Here is a 14,040-nt window from a genome sequence, read left to right as displayed (position 1 = left end):
GGGGGGCGAGGTGGAGAAAGCACAGTACCGTCCTGCCCGAGGTCCCGTGGGCTTTCTCAGCACAGCTGGGTCAGGCCTGCAGGGGGCAGAAAGCCTCAGAGATGTATATGTGCCTTTCCCTGGAAAACACCCCAAAAGCTGAGAGTAAAGGGTGCCAGACTGAAACCTCTCTGCAGACTTGCAGTGGGTCTGGGGGCTACAGCTTGCTGCCCCGCCCTGTGTACCCAGAAGACGGAGAGGTGGGGAGCAGGAAGATAGGCAGAGAGGAGAGAGCTCAGGGGCCCTGCAGGGTCAGGGCTCAGTCTGGGAACAGGCAACAGCCAGGAGGCCCAGGGAGGGGGCCCAGCAGACCGTCAGGCCAGAGCACTCAGGGTCTCCCCGCACCAAGCCCCGGGAGACAGGCCCGGGTAGTCTCACCTCCACAGGGTGACCGGGAGCCAGACCATCAGCGGGTCCCGGGATCACGACAAAAGATAGGGAAAGAGGAAATGGCCTAAAGCCCTGCGCCCTCCACATCCTTTCTTCTGGAAGGATCACAAAGCGCCCCTTTGTCCTGCTCACAAAGACCCAGTTTGGGTCTTCGGCTCCAAAGCTGGGATTAGGGGTTGGCTGGCAAGGTGCTGGGCCGCGCGGGCCTGTGATGGCTTTCCAGCCGGAGAGGGGGCCCCACAAAGGCGCCTTTCTCTTCCCGCCCGGGGCCAGGGGCTGGGGTCCCCCATCTGACTCGGACAGAAGACACACAAGGATCCAATCTGACTGTGAAGCACTTCCCGTGAGAAGAGACAAAGCACTGACCGGAGTCCAGGGAGACCAGAACAGCTCTGGGCAGCGACTGAGCAGCCTCCACCAGGCGCAAGGGGCCAGAGGCTCCGGGAGGCAGCTGCTCCCTCTCGGGCCCCACGCAAGGGCCACCTGCAGCTGGGTCATTAGAGGGGACAAGGGAGAGGAGGGGAGAGGAGGGGCGAGGAGGGGCTGGGTGCAGGGGAAATGCAGATGCGTGAACCCGCCCCAAGGCTGCCCTCTGCGTGTCTAAACAGCTTATTAATTGATGGGAGCTTCTGGAGGCGGTACTGGAAAGGCTAGCCTCCCTTATTTACAATCAAACAGACAATGCCCTCTATTGCCGACAGGGCTGGTGGGGACGGTGAGGCTTACTTCCCTTTCTGCTCTGGGAGACAGGGGAAGCCGGGATGGAGAATGCGGCTAAGCATGCAAAGGGCTGCGAACAGCTGCGTGAGGATGGCGCGTGACCACCCATGGAGAACCGGCCCTGATGCCTAACCGTCACACTGCGGGCTTGGGCCCAGGAACTTGAGCCTGAGCTGGGCCAGAGGCCAAACGCTGACCTCAGCCAAGATGACCCATAGCCCACACTACCGAGCCCAGACAGGCTCAAGTGCTTACCCGAGGGGAGGGAACGGGGTGGCTCAGCCCCTGGCCACTGACTGGACAGCTTGGGACACTGCAGAAGGCTGACCTGGTGTCAGCACGCCAGCTCTGCACCAAGCCTCTCCTTTCCTTGAACAGGGCTGTATATCACCTCATTATTTGTCATTTCCTAAACCACTGGAAATAATCTAATCTTCTGTAGCTTCCTCGAAGGACTGTTCACAATCTCTCTCTCCCAACTTTTTTTATTGCAATATAATACATCTACAATTAAATGCATGAGTCTTAGGTAGACAGCTCTAGAAATCTGTACAAAGGGAAAACTTCCTTGTCAGGACGCTACTATGAACCCAGAAGCCATGCTCTGGCCCCTCCGGGCACCAGTTCGCCTCCACCAAAAGGAAACACAGCTCTGACTTCTAACTCCACTGATCATTTTAGCCTGTTTTAGATCTTACAGAAGGAATCGTAGTACAGCCTGTCTGCCTGCAGGATCCAGCTTTATTATGCTGTGGTCAGAGAAGATGCTTTCCAACCTCTGCAAACCAGAGACCTGCTTGGTGGCCTCACCTACGCCACACTCTAGAGGACCCACGAGCACCTGAGAAGCATGTGCATTCTACTGTCGTTGGGTGATGTTCTGTGTGTGTCTGCTGGGTTTAGTGGGTTTAGAATTCCGTCCAAGTCTTCTATTCCCTTAGCGATCCTTTTGTCTACATTTTCTATCCATTGAAAGTGGTAGACTGACTGTAACGTAGAGCCAACCATTTATTTATCCCTTCATTCGAAAACGTTTGCTTACTATTTGGGGGCTCTGCAGCTAGGTGCATATACGTTTATAGTTGTTACATCTTCTTGATGAATTGACCCCTTTATTTAGTATATAGCGTGCTTTTAACAAATTTTGAATTAAAGTCTATTTTGTCTAATACCAGTATAGCCACCCCCATTGTTTTTGGTTAATACATGCATAGAATATTCTTTTCCATCATTTTACTTTCAACCTACTTGTCTCTGAATGTAAGGCCAGTCTCTTGTAAATAGCATATAGTCAGGTCATGCTTTTTAACTCATCTGTCAATCTCTGCTTTCTCACTGGAGAGATCAATCCACTACATTGAAAGTAGCTACTGATGATGCAAGACTTTCTTCTGCAATTATGATATTTGTTTTTTTTAAGTCTTAAACCTTTTTAGTCCCTCAATTATTCTATTACTGACAACCTCTGTATTTATCTTTTGTAGTGAACCAGTTAGATTCCCTGATTTCCTTCTGTGAATATTTTTCAGATATTTTACTTGTGGTTACAATGGGGCTTAAATATAAAATGGCTTGATCTGATACCAACCTAACTTTGATAGCATACATGTGGTAGTCAGATTCAGGTGTCAACTTGGCCAGGTGAAGGCACCTAGTTCTATCACTGTGGACATGAGCCAATGGTACATGAACCTCATCTGTTGCTGATTACCTCTGTGGTCGGCTAGGAGGTGTGCCTGCTGTAATGAATGATGTTTGATTTAATTGGCTGGTGCTTAAATGAGAGAGCTCAACGTAGCACAGCCCAAGCAACTCAGCATACCTCATCTCAGCACTTGCAGCTCAGCCCAGGACTTTGGAGATGCAGAAAGGAACCACCCTGGGGAGAGTTGTTGGAACCCAGAGGCCTGGAGAGAAGGCCAGCAGAGATCACCCTGTGCCTTCCCATGTAAGAAAGAACCTCAGTTGAAAGTTAGCTGCCTTTCCTCTGAAGAACTAACAAAACAAATCCCCGTTTATTAAAAGCCAGTCCATCTCTGGTGTGTTGCATTCCGGCAGCTAGCAAACTAGAACAATACACAAATTACATTTCTATACCCCCAATTAACTCCAACAGCATACACAAACTATGTCCCTACACCCCTTCATATTCCCAATTGTATGTTTTTCTTGTCATATTTACATCTTTATTCAATTTTGTGCCCCAAACCATACATTCAGCATTACTTTTTATGCGTTTGTATTTTAGATCCTGTAAGAAATAAAAAGTAGAGTTACAAATAAAAAATGCAATAGTACTAGTGTTTCTAATTACCCATTTTTTCACTTGTCTTTGATCTACTGCCTAGTGCCCTTTCCTTTGAGTCTGAAGAACTCCTTGAGTATTGGTTATAGGGCAGGTCTAGTGGTGATGAATTCCCTCAGCTTTTGTTTATCGGAGAATATCTTAATCTCTCCCTCATTTTTCAAAGAAAATTTCACCAAGTATTAAATTCTTGGTTAGCAATTATTTGGATATGTTGTCCTACTTGCTTCTTGCCTCCATGGTTTCTGATGAGAAACACATACTCAGTCTTATTGAAAATCTCATGTGTGTGATGTGTTGTTTCTCTTTTCCTGCAGATTTCAGTATTCTCTCTTTGTCTTTGCCACTTGACAGATTATAACGTGTCTGGGTGTGGATCTCTGAGTTTTTCCTGTTTGGAATTTGCTGAGTTTCTTGGATGTGTATATTCTTTTCTTTTGTTAAATTTGGGGAGATTTTGGATTTGGCTTCTGTGTCTTTGAATATTCTCTCCATCCCTTTCCCTTTTCTCCTTCTGGGACTCTTACAATGTGTACATGGGTGTACCTGATGATGTCCCATGGGTTCCTCAGATTCTGTTCACTCTTCTTCCTTCTTGTTTTCTTTCTGCTCCTCAGACTAAGAATTTCAATAGTCTTAAATCTTTGAATTCACTGTTTTTTTCTTCTGCCAACTATAATCTGTTGTATAACCCTGTGGTAGTTAGGTTCTGGTGTCTACTTGGCCAAGTGAAGGTGCCTAGTTCTACTGCTGTGGACATGAGCCAATAGCACGTGAACCTCATCTGTTGCTGATTACATCTGCAGTCGGCTAGGAGGCATGCCTGCTGCAATGAATGACGTTTGATTTAATTGGCTGGTGCTTAAATGAGAGAGCTCAACATAGCACAGCCCAAGCAGCTCAGCACACCTCATCTCAGCACTTGCAGCTCAGCCCAGGCCTTTGGAGATGCAGAAAGAAATCACCCCAGGGTAAAGTTGTTGGAACCCAGAGGCCTGGAGAGAAGGCCAGCAGAGACCACCCTGTGCCTTCCCACATAAGAAAGAACCTCAGTTGAAAGTTAGCTGTCCTTCTTCTGAAGAACTAGATGATAACCAAATAAATCCCCTTTTATTGAAAGCCAATCTATCTCTGGTGTGTTGCATTCCGGTAGCCAGCAAACTAGAACAAACCCTACTATGGATTTTTTTCTTTTTAATTTTAGTGTTGTGGTCTTCAGCTCTAGTATTTTTCTACATTTCCTTTTTAGAAAATATCTCTTTATTGACATTCTCATTTTGTCCATGTATCATTTTTCTGACATCCTTTGGTTCTTTGCATCCACCTTCAGCTCTGTGAGCACATTTAAGATCATTCACTTAAAGACTTTGCCCAAAGTCTAGTCGTCTTCATTAATGGCTTATCTTGTTCCTGTGGATGGGCCATCATTTCATATTTCTTTCTATACCTTGTAATTTTTTGTTACACACTATACATTTTAATATCTCAATGTGTTAACCCTGGTATGTGGCTCCTCCAGTGTCTGTTCCTTTACAGCCAGCTGGTATATGATGAAATTTCCTTGAATCCGAGGAGCCAATAAAAACAAACCAACACAAAAAAACACCTTCACAGTCTTTATAAATTGCCTCGGTGTTGACTCGTACTTTCCTTCAGTGCACAGCCCTCCTAACAGAGAACTTGAAGAACAGCCTGAGGCAAAAGTGTAGCATCCTCTCTGGTCTTTTCTGGGCATGTGTCTTGTTTTCTGGGCACATGCTGCAGTCTTAGGAATTCCCATTTATATAGATCCCAATGCCCTCTCTTCTTGCTATGAAACAGTCCTTCCCATCAGTCCTGGGCACGCAACTGTACGTGTTCAAGTCAGTAACCCTTTGTCCGAGGTCCACTTTGAACTGAGTGTTCCTTACACTGATTTAGCTGTTTCTGCGTGCAAGGCAATTCTGGAATAGTGAGCAAGAGATGAGTGTCCTGGCTCAGTCCTTCGGGCTGCCACAAAATAGACTGGTACAGACACATATGCACCCCACTATGTCCACAGGGATTACTCTGCTGCCTCTGAAACCAGGACCAGGGACCTGCACTGGGGACACAGCCAGGTCCACACTGAGCCAGTGAGGGGATGGGGGAAGGGTCAGCAAGGGCACCATGAGATTTGCCTACCATTTCAAGTTACTTTTACTTGATTCAGTGTTTACACTCTTACTGCAACCCTTTAACTCTTTTCTGGAGCTCTGAGAAAGCTGTTTCTGCCAGTTCTTGTTTGATGTTCAAAGCTTCTTTGGGGGGAGCCCTGGAAAATCTCAATCCACCATCTTGGTGACATCAATTTCCACTGCAGTCTTCTTTGACCCAACAATATGTTTGCGGTATCATCCATGGACTTCAGTAGCAGTTCATTCTTTTTCTTGGCATATAGTGGTTTCCATTTTATTGCTCGTAGACATTAGCACTATTACTATGTTTGCTATTGCATGTAGTATTGCTATGGGGATTTTTATATGTGACTTTTTGGTGAGCATATATGTGCATTCCCATCTTGTATATACTTGGAGTGGAACTGCAAGGTCATAGATAAGAAAATGTTTAACTTTAGTAGATATTTTAAGACAGTCTTCCAAAGTGGTTGCAAAAACTTACACTGCCATAAAAAGTATATGAGATTATCCATTGTTCCACATCCTAGCCAACACTTTGTATTTTCAGGTATTTGCTTGTGTGTGCATGTGTGCATATGTGCGTGTGTGTGTTTTAAACTATCCTGGTGTGTGTGAGGTGGTAGAAAATCAACATGGATTTTCTATTTTTCTAATGATTAATGATATTGAACATACTTTCACATTCTTATAGCCAACTAGATATCCTCTTTCATGATGTGTCCATCTAAGGCTTTTGCCTATTTTTGTTTTGAAATTGGTTGACTGTCTTTTTCTTGATTTATAAGAGTTCTTTACATATTATATATAAGCCCATTTTAGACACGTGCTCTGAAAATATTTTCTCTCATTCTGCGGGTAGCCTTTCCATCCTCTTAATGGTGTACTAAATTTTAACAAAGTCAACGTCATTCATCTTTTCAATTATGAACAGTGTTTTTGTGTCTGCGTAAGACATGTTTGCCTACTCTTGAGTTGTGAAGATAGCCTCCTACACTGACTTCTGCAAGCTTTATTTTCTTACCTTTTACATTTAGGTCTATGATGCAGTTGGAAGTGAATTCTGTGCATGGGGTGAGGGAAAGGTATAGGCTGTTTTTTTTCCCCAATATTGATGTCCAGTTGATCCAGAATCAAGTCCTGAATCAATCACCCATTTCCCTCTTGCATGGCAGTGCTCCCTCATCATAAACCAAATGATCATATATGCACAGGACTGCTTCCAAACTGGATTCTGTTCTCGCTGATCTGCTTATCTATCCGTGTACCAGTCCCATATTATTTTAATTTTGGCAGCTTCATACTGACTTCTGATATTTGGTAGCGTAAATGACATTTTTTTCCTTCTTCAGAACTGTCTTCACTATTTTGGGCTCTTATAGTTCCATATATGTTTTAGAATCAGCTTGACAACTTATACACACACACGCACACACAGCATACTGGGATTCTGATTTGGATTGTATTGCATCTACAGATTCAGTGATAAGAACCGGCATCCTTATATGTCAATTTTCCAATCTACAAACAGGGTTTATCTTCCACTATTGAGGTCTTCTTTAATTTGTCTCCATTATGTTTTGTAGTTTTCAATGTAGAGAAATTGAAGACTTTTGATCGCATGCCTCCTAGTTCTGATGCTATTATAAATTATATCTCTTTTTACATTTTATTTCCAAACTGTCTTTTGCTAGCATATCCAGTCTTCCTGTCTACTGACTTGCTACCAGTGATCTTGCTCATTCACTAATTAATGCTAACAATTTATCTGCAGATTCATTAAGATTTTCTATACAATCATGTTGAATATGAAGCACAGTTTGCTTCTTCCTTCCCAATCCTTATACCTTTTATTTTTATGAATGTTTTCTGTATATTTGAAAGCAATTTATACTTTTCAGTGATTGATTAGTGTCAGAGGTATCAGTTAAGTCAAGGTGATTATGCACTTACTGATTTTTTATACTTTATCAATTATTTAGAGAAATGTGTTAAAACCTCCAAAAATGACTGTGGATTTACTATTTTTTCCTATGAGTGCTGTCAATTTCTGCTTTACATATCTTGAGGCGATGCTATTAAATACATGTATTTATGTGTATGTTTTCCAGCTGAGTTGACCTTTTACCCTTATGAAATGCTCCTCTTTATCTCTAGTAATACTTATTGGAGTCTACTTTCTCTGATTTTAATATGGCTACACCTGTTTCCTTTGGTTAATGGTTGCACAGTACATCTCTCTCTCCTCCTACTTTCAACATTCTTGTGGCATTTATTTAAGGTAAGCTCTTATATTTCCATATATGTTCCATATATCTGTACCTTATAAGCACTACATATATATATATATATATATATATATAGTCTTTTTTTTTAACATGGGCAGGCACCGGGAATCGAACCCAGGTCCTTGGGCATGGCAGGCAAGCACTCTTACCTGGTGAGCCACCGTGGCCCGCCCTATATATTGTCTTTTAAAAAAAGAATTGAACCTGGGTCTCCGGCATGGCAGGGAGAAATTCTGCCACTGAGTCACTGTCGCACCACCCTATATATATTTTTTTTCTAAAACCAGTCTAATAATCTGTGTCTTTTAATTGGAATGGTTAGCCCATTTTTATTTAATATAATTGTTTAAAAGGCTGGCATAAATCAACCAAATTAAAGTTTATTTTCTATATTTATAATTTGTTCTCTGCTGATTTCTTCCTTTTTTCTTGTTTTCTTTTAGGTTAATCACAACTTTTAAATTATTTCATATTTTCCTTTCTATTGGCTTTTTGGTCCATTTCGTAATTTCTTTACAAATTGAGACATGCACCCTTGGAAAACATTTTATCTGAAATTAGTTTTTTTGTTACTTTTTGATGATGCAAGAACACATTAACACCATTTATCCACTTTCTGTCTTTTGTACTGTTGTTGCATTTTAATTCTGCCCACATCTGAAACCACACAAAGCATTATTATTATTTTCAAACATTCAGATGTATAGACATTTTACTGTTTCCAGTACTTTTCATTCCTTTCTGTATCATCATGTTTTCATCTGGGATCATTTTCCTTTTTCCACCTTTACAGCATTCTGTTGTTGATGAATTCTGTGTTGGTTTCTCTAAATTTTATTTAATTTTACCCTCATTCCTGAAAAATATTTTCACCAGATATTAATTCTAGGTCAGTGTTTTCTTTTAGCACATTAAATAGATATTTCTATTGTCTTCTGGCTATCATCATTTTATTTAAGAAGTCATGTTACAGTTTTGTGCTCCTTTAAAAATGTGATTTTTTTCTCTGGTTTTAATACTTTTTAAGATTTTCTCTGTCTTTGGTTTTAAAAATTTCATTATGACATGACAAAGAGCAGTTTTCTTTATATTTATGTATTTGGGGTTCATAGAGACTCCTCAATCTGTGGCTTGAAGTACTTGTAATAGTTTTAGAAAACTTAATTCATCATCTCTTTAAACATGTCTTCTGCCCATTCTTTCTCTCCTAATCATCTAGGGTTCCAGTTTCCAGATTTTCAATCATATCTTTTCTCTGTATTTCAAAGTAAGTATTTTCTTATGTGCTATCACCCAGTTCACAACTCCTTATTTTTGTTATGTCTAATTTGCTATTTAACCAATCTTTTGAATTCTTAATTTTAGTTATGGTACCTATGAATACTAGAATTCCTACTTTATTGTTTTTTAAGACATAAGTTCTCTGGTGAAAAATTCTATCTTTTCATCTATTGTCTTGAACATGGTAACAATAGTTATGTTAATGTAATTTTTGATTATTCCAATAACTGAATCATCCATACATCAATTGCTCCTGGTTATTTTTTCTTGGCATTAGTATTTTGACCCTGTTACCTAGTATGTCTAATAACTGTGAATTAAATATCATAAGACACTGCATAAGGAAAGTAGAGAAGCTCTGTATGTGGGATCTTCTCCCAGGGAACACATGATTGTCTTCTGGCAGGCAGAGACAGACACGACTCAAGGCAGTTTTTTGGGTCTTAGGAAAGGTGGTCTATTTCTGGTTTGCCTTATTCGTGAGGCATACCCTTGTCTCAATGGAAAGCTGTGGTATTGACAAAAAGACCTTTTACCTGGTAGGCCTTAAGCTCCAGTTTTTCTCTTCTTAGCACCCTGACAGCGTCCCAATTACTAACTTTTGTGGAAACTGCTTTTTGATTTCTTGACCTCTCACAGCATGCGTGCACTATTTAGGAATCAGCGAATGCCTGAAGGGGAAACTGCATAGACTGCTGCTGCCCTCTCTCCCCAGAATGTTGATTCCTCATGTCCTGACTACCTTAGGAGCACCAGATGCCAATTTTTGCTTCCCCAGCCTCTCACTTTCTTTTCCACCTCAATACACTGAGACACAAACCAGCAAATGATCTGGGGGCAGAGAGAACATGGCCATGAACGTGGTGTGCATAACAGCGCATTTTCCTTCTTTTAGGAATCTTTACTTCTCAAGTCCTTGCTGCCTTCATTGTCCTCTGTTCTCCTTAAATCGATGTGTGTGTGTGTGTGTTGTGTGTGTGAGAACACAGGTTTTAGGGTTGTTCTTGGTAGGTGGATTGGTCTGATACAAGATAACCCCCTGCACAGCAAGTGGAACTCCCAACAATCATTATTCAGGAACGAACCCTGTGTCAGGCTCCGTTCAGAGACCAAAGGTCAACATACCAATTTTTAGAAAGGTTATTTATCATGCATCTGCCCTCCGTCCTTCCTGCCTCCCCTGGAGCACAAATGAGCAACAGATTCCATGTTTCCCCCTAAAACCTAAATGCTTGGCACCCACCTGTCTGCTGCCCCTTTGCGCTGTGGGAAGTAGAGCTCTGGACTTCTCCGCAATTTTCTGCCGTTAAAAGCATAAGAGGAGGAATACAAGAAGAACAAAAGAGGTGGGGAGAAGAGAAGAAATGATCAGATGGATACAAGGTATTGGACAATGACTGGCAGCAAAGCACAAAAACACCTTGGCTCCCTAAGGGTAACTCTCCTGGGTGCTCAGAAAACAGCATTCCTGCTTGGCTCTGCCAATGATTTGCTAGACAGCTGCCAGCTGCCATCAACACACTTAAACTCTATGCGTCAGTTTCCTCACCTGACAAGGTGGGGTGAAACCTGTCTTTCCCACCTCCCAAGAGCCTGCTGTGAGATAACATCTCAGGCAGCACTTCATAAAGGGAAAGGCCCTTCCTTATACAGGTCCCGAGAGCCTTCCCCAGACCCTGGCTACTTGCAGGAGGTCCACGAGGCCAGGCCGTTTCTGCCTTGGAGCTGGCCCAGGTATGAGACAGCCAGAGTGGATCCCACGGCTACCTGGCCTCACCTGCAGCCCCGTCACTGCAGGGCTCCTCACCTTCTGCACCGTACCGTAATGCTGAATGACGTCCGACAGCTGATTTTTCAGGCGGTCCAGCTGAAGTCGCTCCTGCTGCAAACAGAAGAGCGCGGCTTAAACAAGCAGCTGAGCCCTGGTGCAGCCCCCAGCGCCCACGGAGCCTGGTGTTGCTTCAGTTCCCAACTTTCCGTGGGGGCCTCCCGTCACTCCTCATCGTACCTGCACCATGTTCGGTCTCCATCATCACCCCCGAGGGTGCCCCCTCAGCCACGCAATGTGGTGAGCGCCAGTCCCACGGTCATGGCCACGTCACTCTGACACCTCCCCCACTCACTTCCACACATGCTTCCCCATCACAGATCACGGGGCCGAGCGCTGCTCAAAGCACGCCGCAAAAGCCCGATGATGTGGGAACTGTGAGCACCCACCCCTGTCTCACAGAGCCTGGGCCCGGAGCGGTTGTTCAAGGCTGCACAGGTGCTGGAGCTGGTTGACCCCAGAGCCCACCCCCCTCAGCAAACACAAGGCCATGTCTGATTGCCCAGTCATCAGAGCGGTAGCCACCTAACCAGCCCTTCCAGCCCCCAAATCTCACCATGCACCCCCTCCCTCCAACTCCTCACACCCCCCATCCTCTCTGGAATGGGACCACGCCTTCTGCCTTACCACTGTTTTCCCTCGGGCCCTCATAGGCAGCCTGGCTGGCCTGCTCCCCGCCCAGCACCCGCTGCAGCTGCCCAGCAGAGCCTCTTCTGCACACAGTGCTGGGAAACGAGGGGCCATTGGGCTTTTAAGAGAGGGTTAAGCTCTCCACATGGGGATCTGTGCCTTCAACAACCAGCCCCAATGTGCTTGCCCCTCGTGAATTTAAGAAACTTCCAGGCATGACGGCCTCCTCCCCAACCTGGCCCCAGCAAACCCGACCTGTTAGTCGCATCCTGCCCCCTCCCTGACCTCACACGGTGCCCGCCCCACCAACCCTGAGGTCCTTCCCACCATCAAGGCCCTTTCACTCATTCACTCATTCATTTCTTCACCAGTAATCAGGTACCACGTGCCCCCTACACTGTCGCATTCAAACCAAGCACTCCGAGAAGCCCCCACCCTCAGTGGCCCCTTCCTGCCATGGCTGCCCTCTGGGAACAGCCTGACACTCAGAGAGTCTCGCTCCCGGCCCTGGGTCCCTATGTGCCCTGGGTCCATCCTGGGAAAGCACATGTGCAAGCAGAGGAGGCTTTTTTAGTGACCACTGGTCTTCCCATGGGACAGGGCAGCAGGGGGACATCCCCTTTGGCTTTCTCCCCTCATCAGGAACAGGGCAGGCGTTCAGAAACATCGGTCAGTGTCTCGGCTGGGTGGTGGGTGGATGAGGGGTGGATGGGTGGGAAGAAGCACGTATTCAGCTAAAAGCAATCCTCTGAACTTCCAAGGAACTCCAGTTCCGGTGCGGTCGCCTCACGCACACAGAGGCGAGAACCAGGAAGATCTGAGTTCATATCCAGCCAGAGCTATGCCCAGGCTGGGGTACCACCGGGCGTCCATGTCCTTCCCTGGGCAAGGAGGTAGGAACTCCTAACTGAGGGCGCAAGCCAAGGCACCATAACAGGACGCAGTTGGAGCGCCTGGCCTGGCATGAGCAAGCCTCCAGCAAGGGGGTGGGGGCAGCATTGGCTGGCCCTCTCTGGGTCGAGGGGCCTACCTCCCATCCAAGCATTTACACCCCAAAGCCACGAGTATGGGGAACACTTAGCACATGTCCAGTGAGCGGGCTGGACGAATAATGAAGTGAGTTCTGCCAGGAAGCAGATGCTGGGATGGTCGTGCGGTCCTTCCGAGCTGTAGCCCCTCAGTGCTCAGATCCGAGCACGGGGAACAGGGGCTCACCCAACATTTGGATGAACAGATGAATCAAAGGGCAGGTGCAGAGTCAAGGAGTAAAAAGCAAAGGTGCAAAGAGAAAGGCCACATAGATGCCCAAACTGCAAAGCTTCTGCCGACGGGGGGGCACTGTGCAGCCCTGCCTTCCATGTCCGCCCCCACCCCATCCCCATGAAGAGCCGCACAAGTTCCGCCAAAGCGCCCAGGGCCAGGGGTTCCCGGTCCTCCTGGGAGACTGGGCTGTGCCCATCAAAGCAGGAAGGCCGGCTCAGCTGTGCAGGGCACAGTGCTGAGTGCTCCTTGGGTCCCAGACCTCAGGGACACCCCGTCCACCCGTCACCGAGGATGGGCCCCTGCTCCTAGAATGGTTTGTTCGGCATATGTGATTTCTCAACACGTAGTGTGACTTTGGAACTGGGTCTACTTATTCTCCATAACAACTTTACGAAAGTATAGTGATGTTAAGTCACCTACCGGCAGTGTGTTAGGTTAGAAAACTTTTAGTGAATTTATACAGCTGTGCATCCATCGCCACCATCTAGGGCATTTCCGCCGCCCCAGAACCTTCTCTCATACCCTTCACCATCCATTGCCACTCCTGCCCCCAGCCCCAGACAAATGCCAATCTCCTGTGCATCTCTACAGGCAGGTCTTTTCTGGACATTTTCTAGAAACAGGGCCACTCGATAAGCACTCTCTGGTATCTATGGATGTGTGTGAATGCACCACACACTGTACCCTCAATGCCAGGGGCCAGGGGGGAATCCTTTGTCCTCTGTCACAACCACTTGACTCTGCTGCAAAACGGAGGCTGCTGTAGATGAGACGTAAACGGGTGGGCACGGCTAGTGAGTCCCAATAAAACTCGATCAAAGCAGGTGGCCAACCCCAGACTGAGGCCTGCCCACCCTGCTCTACAGCTGAGTCTGGTTTAACGGCTTTCATCATAAGCCCTCCAGGCTTCAGGGACACAGGCAGGGCGCGGACAAGGAAGATGGGGGCACACTGCACCGGTGCTGGTGAATTTGGGGGTGTGAACCGGTGAAGAAAGGTGGAGATGGGTGGGAGCCAAGGTGGGGGAACCGGGAGCATGATGATGAGGCTGCCGCGGTGACGACAGGGGACCCAGGGGTAGAGGCACATCTGGAGGTGGTAAAGGGCATGGAGGGGAAGGGGCAGGGGAAAAAGACACTG

General features: G+C 45.9%; 1 protein-coding gene across 7 annotated transcripts in view; it reads right to left on the bottom strand.

Moving 5' to 3' along the window:
* TSNARE1 (t-SNARE domain containing 1) overlaps nt 1–14,040 on the bottom strand; it is a 146,414-nt gene that overhangs the window by 25,614 nt on the left and 106,760 nt on the right. For 3 of the 7 annotated variants that reach the window (XM_077166649.1, XM_077166650.1, XM_077166655.1), the window contains 2 exons: nt 10,957–11,061; nt 10,423–10,479 (listed from right to left, as the gene is read on the bottom strand). In XM_077166649.1, the coding sequence (XP_077022764.1) occupies nt 10,423–10,479; nt 10,957–11,061 (162 nt within the window). The remainder of the gene's footprint in view (nt 1–10,422; nt 10,480–10,956; nt 11,062–14,040) is intronic. The other 4 variants (XM_077166652.1, XM_077166653.1, XM_077166651.1 and 1 more) reach the window with 3 other exon arrangements.

Source organism: Tamandua tetradactyla, chromosome 6 (genome assembly GCF_023851605.1).
Source record: "Tamandua tetradactyla isolate mTamTet1 chromosome 6, mTamTet1.pri, whole genome shotgun sequence".
Taxonomy (NCBI): Eukaryota; Metazoa; Chordata; class Mammalia; order Pilosa; family Myrmecophagidae; genus Tamandua; species Tamandua tetradactyla.
Note: the sequence above shows the minus strand (reverse complement) of the source record. Positions and strands in the feature narration are given on the sequence as shown.